Below are 15,539 nucleotides of genomic sequence, written 5' to 3'. Positions count from 1 at the left end.
CAACAACTTCTGGGAATCCCTGTTAGAGGGAACACTGCTCCCCAGATGATCTTAATAGACAACAGGATTCATGACAAAGAATGCACACTTTCAAAGAAATTTAGAACCCAAAACATATTTGGGAGGGATGTGCCTGAACCGCTTTGGTGTCTCCTTAGGGAAGTGCCAAACCAGCTCAGGTGCCCACATCCAAACCAGTTCAGCGGGGCAGGAATTGGTCACTTTAAAAACCAGGTAAGGAGGTCCTGATCTGCTCCTCCACCACACCACCACTTTTCCGGGCACAACACTTGCTTTCAAAAAGGCTGCACGTGGCTGCAGCACTGCTCCCAGCAACCTATGCATGGGGTCAACACGTACATGGCCGCTGCCACAGACGTAGCAACACTGCAGCCGTGAGTGGCCTTTTGGAAAGCGGGTGCTGTGTCCACAAAAGTGGTGGGGTGGTGGAGGAGCAGATAAGGACCTGCTTACCTGGTTTTTAAAGGAATCCATGTCCCCGGCTCCTGCAGCTGCCCGAGCCAGTTCCGGCACATCCCTAACTATTGGTGTTTCCAAAAGTACAAGCAAATCACACCATTTTTAAGCCTGATGTCTAAATTGAGCCTACTGATCTTTAAAAATGGTTAGCACAATCCTATACATACCTACTCAAGAGCAAAAGCAATTTATCTCAGTGGTGATTCCAAGCAAAGTAAACAGGCACAGAATCAGACCTCAAGTACATTAGGTTAACAAAAGGATGAGCTAACAAATAACTGTATATGATCACTATTTCCTTAGTATCACAAAAAGATGTAAACCACAATTGACACACAGGTATTAAAACAACAGAACAATAGGTCTTGTTATATGGGATGAATACCAGGGTGATTACATTTGGGTTTAAATCAATTTCAGATTTTATATTTTTGTTACTTCATTATAGCATAAATGCAGCCCAGATTTATACTTGGTGAACAAAGGGAAATTATATATATATATATATTTCTCGCATTCAACTGTGGCAGGAAATGCACAACTTAATCTGACCATCATGGGCAAGGAAAATAATTCCAATGACGATCGTCTTATGTCAAATGGGTTTTATTACAGATGCCATCTCTATGTGCCATATTAAGGCAGTTCTTTCTTCTCGTTTCAAGATCTTAATCTCAGTTTGTTGCTCCAGTGTTTTATTGGTTTGGAATACATGCTGTAAAATCCACAACCATCAAATTTCCCCGAGAGCTAAAAATAAAGTGGCCATGTCAGATATGGTTAGCTGATAAAAAGCGTCAGAATGGTCCTCCCCACTATGACTTTATACTTTGGATTACTTCCTGTTTATGCAGCACTGACCCTTGTCTAATAAAGATCTTTTACCATTCACAGTAAGGAAAGATACCGCACCATGCTATTCCTTAATGGACAATGCTGATTACTTTTGAAAGCATTTAATACATTTCCCATATTCAACATGAACAGATGTCAGGGACTATGCCAAGTGAAATTTTGTTTTACGCAATCTTGGCTTGTTGTACAAGAATAGCCCTTTCTCAACATGGGAAAAAATTACAGACCCAACCAATTTCCTTGACAGGGAAGAGTTACATATGTTTTCCACTCATTTTTTTTTTTTTAAACGACAAGCTTAGTTGCCAAACCTGGAACTAATTGGGGCTGTTTCCCCCCCAAAAAACAACCAAAAAAACCAAACCAAAACAAAAAACACACATAAGCCAAAAGTGCGTGTATCTGTACTACATATTGTTTCCCTTGTGAGCGTGTTTAAAAAAAAAAAAAAAACACTACACAGGGGAAAGTTAGATTGCACATTTTTTCCATTTAAGTTACTTAAACACTTACTGTTTCATATCCTCCCAGTTTTTGAGCAGCTTGAAACATAGTCCAAAGGTTAACTGTTAGAGGGACAATAAGTATTTAGATAAGCATTGCATTAACCAACTTATTTCAAAGAAATGCAAATCAAACAGTTTTCTTTTACAATGCAACAAAAAGATAATGATCACATCCGTTTTTTAAAAAAGGCTTAGAAAAAGAAAAACAATCTACAAGTGACATTTACATAATTCAAAGAGTAAACATTGGCTTTCAAAACATACATATATAATTCTTTTCTTAAAATCACAAAGGAAACATTCTATTGAGATGCACTTACAGGTATAACAGAAATGGTTACTGAGCTTAAGTTCACTTCCAGGATAAAAAAGAGCACTTCATTTTTTAAAAAGCTAAAAGGTTTTGTTTTATATGTTCCTATAGAAAACTAACATTTGTTATTAGAAAGGAGTATTTTTTAAAGTGATCTAGTTAATGCAGCAGTAAACTAGAGTGCATACAAAGCGGTCATTGATTAAACAAGTATTTACTGCCACTCCGATAAGAAACTTTGGTCAGGATCCAGAGATCCTCTTCTGCATGAGGAAACAAACTTCTACATGTAAAGCAGCTACATTTTATGCAGCCTGGTGGGCAATGAAAATGAAGATGCATCTAGAGAGTGTCTTCCACATAGGGCTAGCTGCCTGCAAGCAGGAGATCTGCACCCCACATTCTCCAAGCCACTGGAAGGGATCTGGGTATGTACCTCCCAGAACATGCACTGCTACATTAGGACCCCAAGAAACCAGAGGACCTGTTTGGGCAGTCAGCCTGGCCCATGTGGTTTCATACAAATAGTTGTGCATGCAGCTTATGCAAAAGCACAAGCATTAGTCGGCTGATGGCTATGCGAGCATGTTACTGAGAAAGTAAAGAACAGATTTGCTTGAACCTATCAGTTAGTCGAGTAGTTTTCAAACACTATATCTACAAGGAGCACTTTTCTCATCAACGTGTCTGCTGAGGAACCCCTGAGAGCTTCCATGAGACCTCTGCACATCAAAGAGGTTTTAGGTTCATCCTACGAACTGCCTAGACTTGTTGGGCCTCACTATAACATCATGGTTACAGGCAGTGAACTCTAAAACACACCCAACACTCTCCTGAAAGTGTTTGCTTCAGAGGAGATTGGTAGTAGATGGGCAAGAAGTCTTTCAGGGAAATTTGTCCACAGTTATGGATCTCCTCACTGAAGAACTTCTGAGAAGTTTCCAAGGTGGAACACAGTTTACAAACCATGTATGACTGGTCCACTCAGTCATAATTCCTGAAAGTTTGAAAAGCTAATAGAACCAGGGAAAACTACTGCCATACTACCTAGCTTGACAGTATGTTTTGAATGAGTTTGGCCAAAGGCAAACCTGTGCCTTGGCTACCCCACAAAGCATGGACAGGATACTGGAGCTGGAAAGACAAATCAAAAACTGAGAAGATAATTTATTGCATTATGGCTGCATTTGTACCATAACACTTAACATTTTTACTTCAAGTAAGGAACCCAATGTCTCCACTAGGTTCTTGAGAATTTCAGCCTTTTATCTTTTGAAAGTGCACGTTTTTAGCCCTGTGGTTATGCAGCTAAAATTTAAAAGGCTATAGGAACAACTGTGAAAACCTTGAATCTAGAGAAAGCCCTGTGATGGGGAGTGGGGTGAGAGGACATTTGTCGCTACCTATCCTTCTCCATATAGCTATCTTGGACACTCCACTATCATGAGTGCTTTCCCTTCTTTCCAGATAACACTGTCCTGGTTTGCAATCAGTGAAGGATACATAATGATAATGGGCACCACTATAACCATTTAAAACCATTTTCTACTATGGCCGATGCTGAAATGAGTGTCAAATTTGACTGCTATCTTTGGGCTGGCTGACTTGGAGAACTTTGGTTTACACTAAACAAATGACCTTACAAAGTGCCATCCCTCCTGGAAATTTCAGAAAGGCCAAGTCATGGCTGGACCATTATAGATATGGCAGGAATGGCTTTACTTGGGCTGTCCTCTGTATAAGTGATAAATAAAGAATAAAAGGTATCAACCCTGAAAACACTCTTATTGTGGTTAATGAGACATCTGAATAATGCAATGAAAATAGGTTCGCTTGCATTTTCCTCTCAAATTATCCTGCCAAGTCAATACTCCACTACCTTGCGGAAAAGCTTCTTAGCCCTACTTCCACAATATTACATAAATGATGGGTGTTCCACAGTGAGTAGCAGTCAGAGTAGCAAAGAAAACTCATTACACTTATTTACTGACAGAGGCATTATAGTGTCTAAACTGGTTCTTCTGACTCAATAGTTTTAGAATCCCAGTGTTTACACATGTCAAGGTAGATAGACACTGAGAGCTATCCTGGACATCCTATGAGCTACTCAGTTACTCCTGAGAAATCTTGCTGAAATATGCACGTAAATACTTGTAGGACTGGGTGCATGAGGCACACTAGTGAATATCAAGTTTCAGTTACATGTTGCAGAATGTCCTCACTCTAATACTAGATACTTAGAATCCCATAGATTTCCCCCCACCAAAATGTGTCTCAACTTAAAAACAAAACACCACTCTCTTCATCAAAAAGCATTCTAAGCAAAAAGTCTCACTGAACCTTGTACTCTCCCTGAGCTATCAAGACTTAGGCCTTGATTTAATCGGAATCAAATGCATAATGCAACAAAGCTGTTCATAGTACATTAATTTCACTTCCATTTCAAGCAGCCGGTTTTTCAGGCAAACATTGTAATCATTTTGCAGTTATATAAGTTTCTAATGGCTGCTAGAGGTCTAGCGCAATCAGTGTCAATTGCTATTAGGTATGTAAATTGTTATGTAAAACATACAGATTTGACATTCTTCATCAAAATAACATACAGCTTTAATTTGGGGAGATAGGTTGGGGTATGTCATATTTCCAAGTAAGAAATCCTTCCTTCACAATAACTTAGTTAGCTTATAAACAAAACAACAACAAAAACTTTTCTAGTTTGCAGTGTTCATTCTTCCATGTTATAGAATGTTTATGAATAATTCAATTACAACTGTATGTTCTCTACTAATTATTACTTTACATTGTGACACCCAAAAGTGCAATTCTTAGTTTGGTGCTCTGTGTTTAAATAGAGCCTGTCTATTTTTATCCTCTCCATTAGTCATGATCTCTATACTGTCACCTACTTTCTGACCATTTTAAAATATCTTCATTTAATATTGTGGGATTTTTATCTCTGCGAGGAACATCTGGGTGCAATAAAAGTACATCACATTATTAATTTAAAGAAAGACATTAGCTGCAGTTTTACCAAAAATATTTTTTTAAAGAAACCTTTAAAACATGCCTATTTATGGTCACCATTGAAGTATTTGAAAACTATAAACATTCAGCAACAACTTCCCAGAGCTGCAAATCTTGATGGAAAAGACACTAACAGCATCGTCCTATGCATGTCTACTCAGAAGTAAGTTCCATTTGCTCAATGAAGCTTATTCCCAGATAAGCATGCACAGGATTTCAGCCTAAATGACCTGGGATGAAAAATGTGTAGGTAACTATAAACACATGGTCGACATGATGAATATTACAATGACTCTGTACAACACCAGGGCTGCTGAGGACTCATGAAGTAGTCCTGATGCTGCAGAGAATGTGCAATTGCACAAGGAGTGCTGCTACAGATTCTTCCATTGTTGTGAATGGGAGAAACCGCAGCAGCACTGCTTGCACAATTGTGCATTCTCTAAGGCGTCAGGGCTGCCTTATGAGTCTATAGCTGCCACAACGCAGTGTCACTATAATGCTGTGTGTCATGTTGGCGAGTGACAAAAACAACATGGTTTTAAGAGTGCCAATATGTTTGTGTGTATGTGTGCTTACTCAAAGTCTTGATTCACTGTGAATCAAAGCTTAAGAGGGCTTTGGGTGTGTATTTCTCAAAGAGCAACAAATGGGTCACATGATAAACCACATTTGAAAAAGAGGAGACTTTTCAAAATCAATTTGCTCTCTGGCATGGGGTGGGGCCTCCTGAACAAAATAAATTAATAAAATCAAGAATCCAGTGGGCATCATCATGCCCTTGGGCATACTGAAATAGCTCTTTATATCCTGGCCATTGATTTTACACAATACAAGAAGAGAGAGAGACCCTGTTCAAGCGTTACAAATGAGCATGGATGCTGCACCCAGGTATGACATCCATGTGAGGACAACAGGAAGTCTTGACCCATGCTAATACACTCTGTAGCCCTTACACTGCCCACGAGTACTATGGCTGGAGGAGACAAAAGCTGGTCAAAAGGAGAGAGTCTCCTCATCAAAATCACAGGAAGAATCTTTCCCCGAGTACAATGTTTGTCTCCTCAGACAAATGCTGCAGTTGTGGACACCAAGAAGGCAAGACTTGCCAGAGCCCTCTCTTGTATGTTGTACCTGGGTACAGCATCAGCACTGACCATGAGGACTGAACAGGGCTAGAGAGAGTGAACAATAAGCCATATCTGTCCACCAAATCATTCCACCTCACTGAGCCTATCAAACCAAGAAGCCAAACTGTTCTGAAACTGTCAACAAAAAGCAATGGAAATTCTACTTACTCTGCTTAAAACCTAGGTAGGGTATTCGTTCAATTGGTGTTTTTCTTTCTTTCATATATTTATAAAGTGCTACAAGGAACGCCTGTTCATCTGCTCGGCATTCTTCGCCTACAGAAGTCTTTGATTTATTCTCATTTGAGCCCTTTTTGCAGTTGCTGTTATTTTTGGTTTTGGACAAAGGTGACTTAGCCTCACATTTTACCTGGAAGAAAAGAGGAGATGCCAGATTAGATCTTGAAAACTGCCTGAGCCATCTTTCGTTCCCATTCAAGAGATACCCCCTCCTGCCCCATCATGTCTTCCCTTTCTCAGTTCTCAGAAAGTCAAGCTGCATTGTTGTTGGTTTTTAACATTAAAGCTCTGCTTTGTATTTTAGTAACTGTATTTCCAAACAGTCACTTCATCAAAGGTTTGCAGTGCAAAAAGAACACATACCAGATTTGCTTTCTGTTTTAAATGAGAGAACACTCCACCCATGTTGTACATGCACCAACCACTATAATATATTCTAACATTTTAACATGACCAAGAACTTTATTCAGAATTGGCTTATACAGATAGTTACAGCCTTGATTTCTCAATGGTTGGGGTCACCAAGGGCAGGAAGCAAAATTTAGCCTGCCTAGTCAACAGTTCTGCTGTACCTTCTCCTATGAAAGTCAGTGGTTGCTACTCACCCTTATAAGAGAGGGAAAGTGAACTGCTGCACTTGCAGAAATTAGTGTAGCTGACAATGCTGGATGTTGCCTCCCTTGCTGCTCTCCCTCCACATACCTTGCCCATCATAATGACAAGCATTTTGCTATGAGTACATGTATACTCAGGGCTCCATCATAGCTCCAGACCAAAATATGGGTGGGACTGTGCAGATAGCAACTGTCTCAGTTTCAACTAGCTCCCATTGAGTTCAATGGGACAAAATAAAAGTGTTGACACATGGGATACAATTGAGAAGGGGGGAAAGACTAGTTTCACTGGGGCAAAGGGAAGATTTAGCTCCATATCAGCATGTCCCTGAATGCACTGCTTGCTCTCATATAAGTGAGTAGTTGCCATTCACTCATACACAGCACCTATGCACTTGGGGACACTGTTGCAATGAGAACAGCGTTTGCCCTTTAGCCTAATCCTGGGCAGCTTGGCCTGCACTCACAGAGATCCTGCTACTGTAAGTGGGTGTGCAAAGCAACTTTGTGTATGAAACACACACACACACACACACACACACACCCAACCCCAAGAGCCTGTATTCAACCACACCAGTTTTTTGCTTTTCATCCTTGTTATATGTTCAGAGACAACACTGTCATAGAAGCAAAAACTGACCAACATCACTGATCCTGGATGGCCACACCTCCACTAGTGAGGACTACATGGTTAGGTACACAATAGTAATAATACTGAACATTTAAATCATGCTCTCAAATATACCAAACGCTTCATATTAATTATCTTCTTGTAATCCTTACAAACAGCCCTGAAGTGAGCATTATTATTATCATCGTTTTGGACCGGAGGCTGAGAGGGAGAGGCTCGCTTAAGGTCACCTAGTGAGTTCATGGCAGATGCAAGATTTCAACTGCAGAAGTCCCCAGTTGTAACCAGGCCTCTTAGCCACTACACTATATTAGCTCTCATTATAGTAGCTCTCAGTCCTTAGTCTTGTTTACATTAATACACTTTTATGGAAATAAAGTAAAGGTAAAGTGTGCCATTGAATCGATGTCAACTCCTGGCGACCACAGAGCCCTGTGATTTTTCGTTGGTAGCATACAGGAGGAGTTTACCATTGCCTTCTCCTGTGCAGTATAAGATTATGCCTTTCAGCATCTTCCTATATCACTGCTGCCCGATATAGGTGTTTCCCATAGTCTGGGAAACATACCAGCGGGGATTCGAACCGACAACCTCTGGCTTGCTAGTGAAGTCTTTTCCCCACTGTGCCATTAGGTAGCTGCTTTATTGGAATAGGGAAGATTAAAAGCCCAAAATAAAACTATGTTTTTATATCTACCCATTCCACCAAAATTCCTTAGCCACTTTAGCAAAAACATTTGTGACACCCTCCTCTGCTTAATTTAGGTCTGCTGTACCAGCAGTAAAGGGAATAAAATGTAGTCATGTTAATTCTGCAACTTTAAAAAAAAGGTGGTGGTGGGGAGAATATAAGCTGCATGATCTTGTATATCATTTTGTACACAAACCTTTCATCAAATCAAACTAATTGAATGTCAGGCTTCTAATATGCATCATGCATGTTCAAACTTTAAATAAGTTTATTATCTAGCTGTGTTTTGAAACACGATTAATTCTCATCGGTAATAAAATACTCTCACTAAGGGAGGTGGTGAGGGTTATATGATCTATTTTGGATACTTTAAAAAAAAATCACTGCTATGTAAGAGAGACCTTTGACGACTGCATAAGCTAGTAGGAAAACCTCCCTTCATAAACTCAGAACTGGAGCAGAATTTCCAAACTAAGTATCCAGTTTCAAAGTCTTGGGATGAAGCATGAGCTGCTAGTTTTAAAACCTGACAAGGAGCAGACATGTATACTAACTGTTCAGAATACTAAAGTATCTTGCATAGCTACAATCATAACATATACAGCAAAGGGTAATGTTCCTAGATTTACTTTTAAGAAGAAATTTCTAGTCCTCATGATTACAGAAAATAATTATGTGAATAGATGTTGCTAAAGGCTTAGAAAATTGAGCAAGTCTCTGTGGGATGTCACTACTCAAATAAGGACTCAAGTACACAATGTAAAAATACATGAAAACTAATTTAAATAAACTGAAACACTATAATTTTTAGCACTTGGACGCAAACTGATTGGGACTATCACTAAGGGCCAAACAAGACATTCAGAACATCCACTTCTTTGTTAAACTTTTATTTGCCCAGGTCACTGTTTTGTTTTGTTTTGTTTTTAGCAAAACCTGCCCCTTTCCTGCCTACCTCACCATACTCAGCTGCTTTAATCAGTTTTCTTCCTGCCCAACTCATTTCTGGTATCAAAGCTGGGCTGGGGGACACTGTTTAAAAATATCCATGCAGGCGCGTAACAATGATAGGGCAAGGGGAGACAGTTGTCTGGGGGCCCCACTGCCTGGAGGGGCACCCCAGAGGCACCTCATGTGACTCCCCATTGCCCCCTGCCCAGCCCCATAGCCTCTCAGCCACTTGCCCTCTTCGCCGTCTCTCCTGCTTGTTCTGCTGGCCCGCAATAGAAGCAGCAGGCAAGCGGCAAAGAGCTCCTTTTCTCCCGCCTCTCAGCTGATCGGCGGGTGGGCGGGGCTTCCACGGAGGCCTCCGTGTAGGCCGCAGTGAAGCCTGAACTCGAGTAGGGCCCAAGCCAGCCAGGAAGGAGGAGGCAGCCAGAGTGTTCTCTGCAGCAGAAGACCCCTTGCTGCCCTGCTTAACCCAGACCAGCATTTGCCAGGTAGAGTGTGAACTCCTTTTTGTGGTTACCTTTCCCGCCCCCCCCCCCCATATATAGGGATCTGCTTGCCATAGGGCTTGGATATGGGGGGGCGGGGAGGGACCGAGAAGTCTCTGAATATTTATTTTGAAACAGCTTGGAAAATTTGCTGACTTAAAAAAAGCTATCTAAAAAGTCCTATGTGGCTTGTTTCGTGGCAGAAAATTGCAAAAACTTCTGGAACAGTATTTTATTAATTTTATTCATTCATTCATTCATTTATAAATGCACTTATGTTCAAGTTGTTTTGTAACCCAGAAGGTCTGAGTGAGAACTGTGAAGCATGTCTTGTGCTTTTATTTTATTTTATTTTATTTTATTTTTCTTGTGTGTGAACTGCTCCCCAATAACTTGCAGGGACTTCAGGGTAAATCTGGCCAACATGTGAATGCAGCACCTCCATTCCAGAGGAGATGTGTCTTAAAGGGCTTTAAAAGCCTCCTGTGAAAAACCTCCTGCAATCAAACTTGACTGAATTTGTGCAGAATTCTGAGAAAACAGACACAGGCTCACCCTGCATGGTTGAAAGTCTCCTTTGCTAATCTGCAGCGAGGGGCCCATTTTAATAATTCATCTTTCTAGTGTGTTCTAGGCATTAAAAGTAATACAAATGTATAGTACTCAATGTATATCACTATATATTGTGACGTGTGTGTGTGTGTATTCAGTGAAATGTATTTGCAGGCAGCATACTTATTTTGGAATATCAGACTTAAATCCTTGGGGGCCTGGGGTGTGCGGAGGCCCTGGACTTTGGGGGGGGGGCATTTTAAAATCGTGTCTCTGGGCCCACTCCAACCTTGCTACGCCCCTGTATCCATGTACAGCGAGACAAGGGGAGGAATAAGATGATAAAGAAGAACCAAATGCTTCCATCCCCCCCGCCCCATAATATTATTAAGCTTAACACAGGGGGAAGAAATTATCACTTTAGAGCACTTTCCCTAGGCCTAGCCAATTTAAAAACAACTTCCCATGAGTGGCTGGATACTAAGATGGAAAGATAAGTGAATCCCTTCAAGCATTCCAGCTGCAGGTAATTTAAGGTTATCATCTTCACTAGCCTAATGGATCTACAGGTTCTGCAAGCAGTCTTGAGGATTTGCCCAGTCTATCCCCCGCCCCATTTGGTAAAGAACTGTTGTCCCAGTCTGGCATGATTTGCTCTGTGAAGAATTCCCCTCATGTATTCTCCCCCACCCGCCCCACTTCCAGTAGGAGCAGAACCTACAGTAGCTGGAGATGATGGGACCAGGGGTTTCTTTCCCTCTTCCTTCCTTCCCAACATGTCCAGATGAGTTGAGGGTCACTTCCTTCTTTTGGTTATATCACTGGGAAAGTGGAGAGTAGAAAAGCCAAAATATTTTTGGTTGTTTGTAAGAGAGCAGATCAGAGGGTAAAAGGCTACCCTTTTAAAACTAGTTAGGTGCGAGAGATAGTGGATATGCAACGAGTCACTGCTTTCAGTTACTTTCCTAAGGTGATGTGGCTGACAGTGGTGCTGTGAAAGAAATAAGAGGGGTGCAGCAGGAAGTTTCTCTTCCAAGTTCTGAGCAGAAAACAAGATTTGAACCATCTCTCTTGGTTCTCCTTTATCCCTCAGAGGCTTTCGATACCATCGACCATGCTATCCTTCTGGAATACCTAGGTCGTCTGGGCCTTGGGGGCACTGTTCTTCAGTGGTTCCGGTCCTATCTCACTGGGCGATTCCAGTCGGTGTGTATTGGGGATGAGTGTGCTGTGCCCTGGCCCCTTTCTTGTGGGGTTTCACAGGGCTCGGTCCTTGCTCCCATTCTCTTTAACATCTACATGAAAGCTGCTGAGCTTGGTCATCCTTCGGTTTGGGGTAGGTTTTCATCAATATGCTGATCATACCCACCCCCCGCACTTGGATTATTGTAACGCGCTCTACCTAGCATTGGCTTTGAAAATGATTCAGAAGCTTCAACTAGTCCAGAATGCAGCAGCCCACCTCTTCATGGGTGGCCGTAGATTTGATAGCGTTACACCTCTTTTACGGTCGCTCATTGGTTATGTTCACTTCTAGGTCCAATTTAAAGTGCTGGTTCTCACCTACAAAACCCTTATGGGCTTAGCATCTGTCTATCTCCAGGATTGCCTTTCTTGGCTGGTTGTATCCCATCCTGTGAGTTCTTCTCAGTTGGCCCTCCTTAGTGTCCTGGGCCCTGGTGTATTGCGTGGTGCCTGGGCCCGTGGGAGGGCCTTCTCTGTGGCCGCCCCTCTTCTTTGGAACACCCTTCCCCCCAGATTCGTTCAGCCCCCTCCTCAGTGGCTTTCAAGACCTTTCTCAAGACCTACCTTTTTTGCCAGGCTTTTGCCCTTTGGTTTGTTTGTTTAGTTATTGCTATTATTATTGTTCTCCACCTAGAATCTTTGGAGGAGGCAGTATACAAGAAATTTTTAATAAATAAGTCTGAGGGGCTCTGGGACAAGGAACCAAAATTGTTGTTCTGGCAAGAAGGTAATTTTTCCCTTAGCACTTTAGTGATATTGTGATGAAACTAACCATTATTCCCATTTTAAAGATGGAAGTCTAAGGCACAAGGCCATTCAACCCATTAATTTTTGAGTTGAGATCTGAACATATATCTCCCATGTGCAGCATTCCAATCCTAACACATTTTACGGCGATGCAAGAATGACAGAAATAAATGGGATTTAAATTTGCTATAAAAGAGCTGGACTGAAGTGCAAAGCCCACATTAACTGCTGACTTATTTATTTAAAAATATATCCTGTTTAAACTAGCCTCATTGGTCTTTTTTTAGATGGTTTTACATGTTTTCTCAGCATTTCGCCCCTGCTAACTGGGCAAAGAAGCACCGCGTGGTGATTCTCTTTATTCAGCAGGGGGAGAGTAACTGGCCCTATTCACCCCCAGCACAGTACTTCCAGTGACTGTTGCTGGTGTGTGTCTTAAGTTTCTTTTTAGAATGTGAGCCCTTTGGGGACAGGGAGCCATCTTATTTGTTTGTTATTTCTCTTTGTAAACCGCCCTGAGCCATTTTTGGAAGGGCGGTATAGAAATCGAATTATTTTTTATTATTATTATTATTTCTTGTTTACACAGTCAGACAGGTTGGTTTCATCCAGACATCGAGTCCTTCCCAAGGACCTGGGATGCCAGAATTTTATCATCAATACTGTTGGCTATTATAGATATCATCACAAAATATAGGCTGTTCCCAGTAAAGCTGCTTTTTGTAATTGGCTGATGGTGATTTCTTCTTATTATTATTATTTTCCGATATCAGCAAAAATCTTCTTGATGTAAGAAAACTGTGTTGACCTTGTGGCTAGAGAGCTACCACAATGATTTTCATTTGAATTGTGTATTCCATCGTGCTTTTTTTAATGCCAGATAAAAAGCTGTTTCCAATACACAGGTTATGTAATTGAAGATTTATATTTTCCCCCTTAAAACCTGGAACAAGGTTCCTTGATCTGTTAACTTTTTTTAAAAAAAACCTCTCGTTACAGAAATGCCATCCGGCCTCTGTCCAGCCATGTCATCCAGAAAGTTCACTACAAACATCAATATACATGGACAGCTTAAATATACTCAGTACATTGGCGGGGGGGGGGGGGTCGGGGTGGTGGTGGTTATAGGAAAACAAATTAATGTCAAAGGAAGTTATTTTGCATGTCAAATGAGAGAACAACAAAGATAATATAAGAAGAAAAGATTATGTTAAATTCTTCCCCAATTGCAGTGATGTCAACATTTCCAAGGTCAATGGAATACTCAAATGCAGGCATTTTACACTCATTTACCTGAAAGTAAGTCCTACTGAATTCAGTTGTGCTTTCTTCTGCATAAACACATATGGGATCAGATTACATTTCTTTGGATGGGATTATTTGTTTGTTTTTAAAAACAAAACACCAGTGGCTCTTACTGTATTTCTAGCATTTCTAGGGGAAAGCCTCATTTGCAGAAATTCACCACCGTGGGAAAGACAATAGGAACTGCCACTGTGACAAATTAATAACTTGGACTTGTGGAGCCAGGAATGGGAGAGGGGAAGCAATTGGTTCTGGTTTGGATTACACTAGTAAAAAGTTCTGCACATGCCCACTAATGCAATATGCTGACAATTTACACCACTAGTGATCAGAATGCGTCCTAGAGTTCTTATTCAATCTTCTTGGAATCAGATCAATAGGGATTTGTACAGTTTGGGCTATTTGGGTTTTGTGGTATCCAGAAGGCCTAAGAAGTTGGACAAAGGAGGCATCGAGCATGGAAATTAAGACGGCTTCTTCTTGGCCACATTCTCTACAGAGCAATCAGCTCAATAAATCTTGCTGATAGTTGCCTAAATCAAACCTCAATCTTCTCTTTAATCATTTTCATTGTAGATAAAGGTACCTTAGGGATGGATTCATACAACCTTTCTCCACCATGAAGTGATAGTTATGTCACCACTTTGCAACAGAGATGCATATGCATCCTGGCTTTTTGAATAACTGCACATTTATAAAGATCCTGGGATGACACAAGTTCAGCAAGCTTAGGACTGAAACCCAAAGCAGACATATTTGGAAGAATGCTCTACTGAAATCAATAGTAATTACTTCCAAGAAAATATAGTTGTGTTTCTTGGGCGGTAAAAGAGCTTTGCTATAGCTCAAAGAGAGAGGCCATAGTCAAGTGCTAACTGGGCAAAGAGGCACCTTTTAACATGGTGATTCTCTTTATATAGCAGGGGGAGAGTAACTGGCACTATTCACCTCCAGCACAGTACTTCCAGTGACTGTTGCTGGTGTCTATCTTACGTTTCTCTTTAGAATGTGAGCCCTTTGGGGTCAGGGTTCCATCTTATTTGTTTGTTATTTCTCTGTGTAAACCGCCCTGAGCCATTTCTGGAAGGGCAGTATAGAAATCGAAATAATAATAAGTGGTAGAGCATCTGTCTGGCAAGCGCATAAGGTCCCTCAGGCAATCCCTGGCATATCCAGTTAAAAGGCTTTTGGGTATCTGGGCTAGTAAAGAAACCCTAAACAGTCTCTGCCAGTTAGAACAGCCAGTACTGGACTAGATGGGCCATTGGTCTGACTTGGTATAAGAGTTCTTTATGCCTGCCAAAATTCTGCCTGTGACACAAGAAGCAAAGTTTTGAAATAAGAATATTGTGAAAAGGGATGACATGCTCCTTAATATTAGTTAGGCACCTGCCAGATTCATGAAAAATACAAGCAAATTATGTTTATCTGTGATTAATGAGAACCACTTTGAAATTTCTGATGAGGTAGGATATAATTAGAAGCCCAGACCCCTGCAACTGTCCAATGCCATGGGGGATATTTATATCAGCCTATCAAAGAAATCAGGAGTCAATCATCTGGGTTGGGAAGGACTGACGCCACTTTGTCCTTGCTATTGTTTGGAGCCACTGTAGGGAAGAAGAGATGGCAACCAGGGGCCGCTCATACATCTGCAGCCTAGAGAAGCCCCACCACTTGCAACTGTCATCTGCTGCCAGGTTCTTCCAGGGGGCTGTTTTCTTGGGGGCTATTTACATTGTGCCTGTTGCAGCTTTAAGAATCTCCAGC

General features: G+C 41.2%; 1 protein-coding gene across 4 annotated transcripts in view; it reads right to left on the bottom strand.

The window, feature by feature from the left end:
• ARID5B (AT-rich interaction domain 5B) overlaps nt 1-15,539 on the bottom strand; it is a 276,705-nt gene that overhangs the window by 51,513 nt on the left and 209,653 nt on the right. For 3 of the 4 annotated variants that reach the window (XM_053308879.1, XM_053308881.1, XM_053308882.1), the window contains 2 exons: nt 6,477-6,678; nt 1,849-1,901 (listed from right to left, as the gene is read on the bottom strand). In XM_053308879.1, coding sequence (XP_053164854.1) covers nt 1,849-1,901; nt 6,477-6,678 — 255 coding nt within the window. The remainder of the gene's footprint in view (nt 1-1,848; nt 1,902-6,476; nt 6,679-15,539) is intronic. The other variant, XM_053308880.1, reaches the window with a different exon arrangement.

Source organism: Hemicordylus capensis, chromosome 3, assembly GCF_027244095.1.
Source record: "Hemicordylus capensis ecotype Gifberg chromosome 3, rHemCap1.1.pri, whole genome shotgun sequence".
NCBI classification, from domain to species: domain Eukaryota; kingdom Metazoa; phylum Chordata; class Lepidosauria; order Squamata; family Cordylidae; genus Hemicordylus; species Hemicordylus capensis.
Note: the sequence above shows the minus strand (reverse complement) of the source record. Positions and strands in the feature narration are given on the sequence as shown.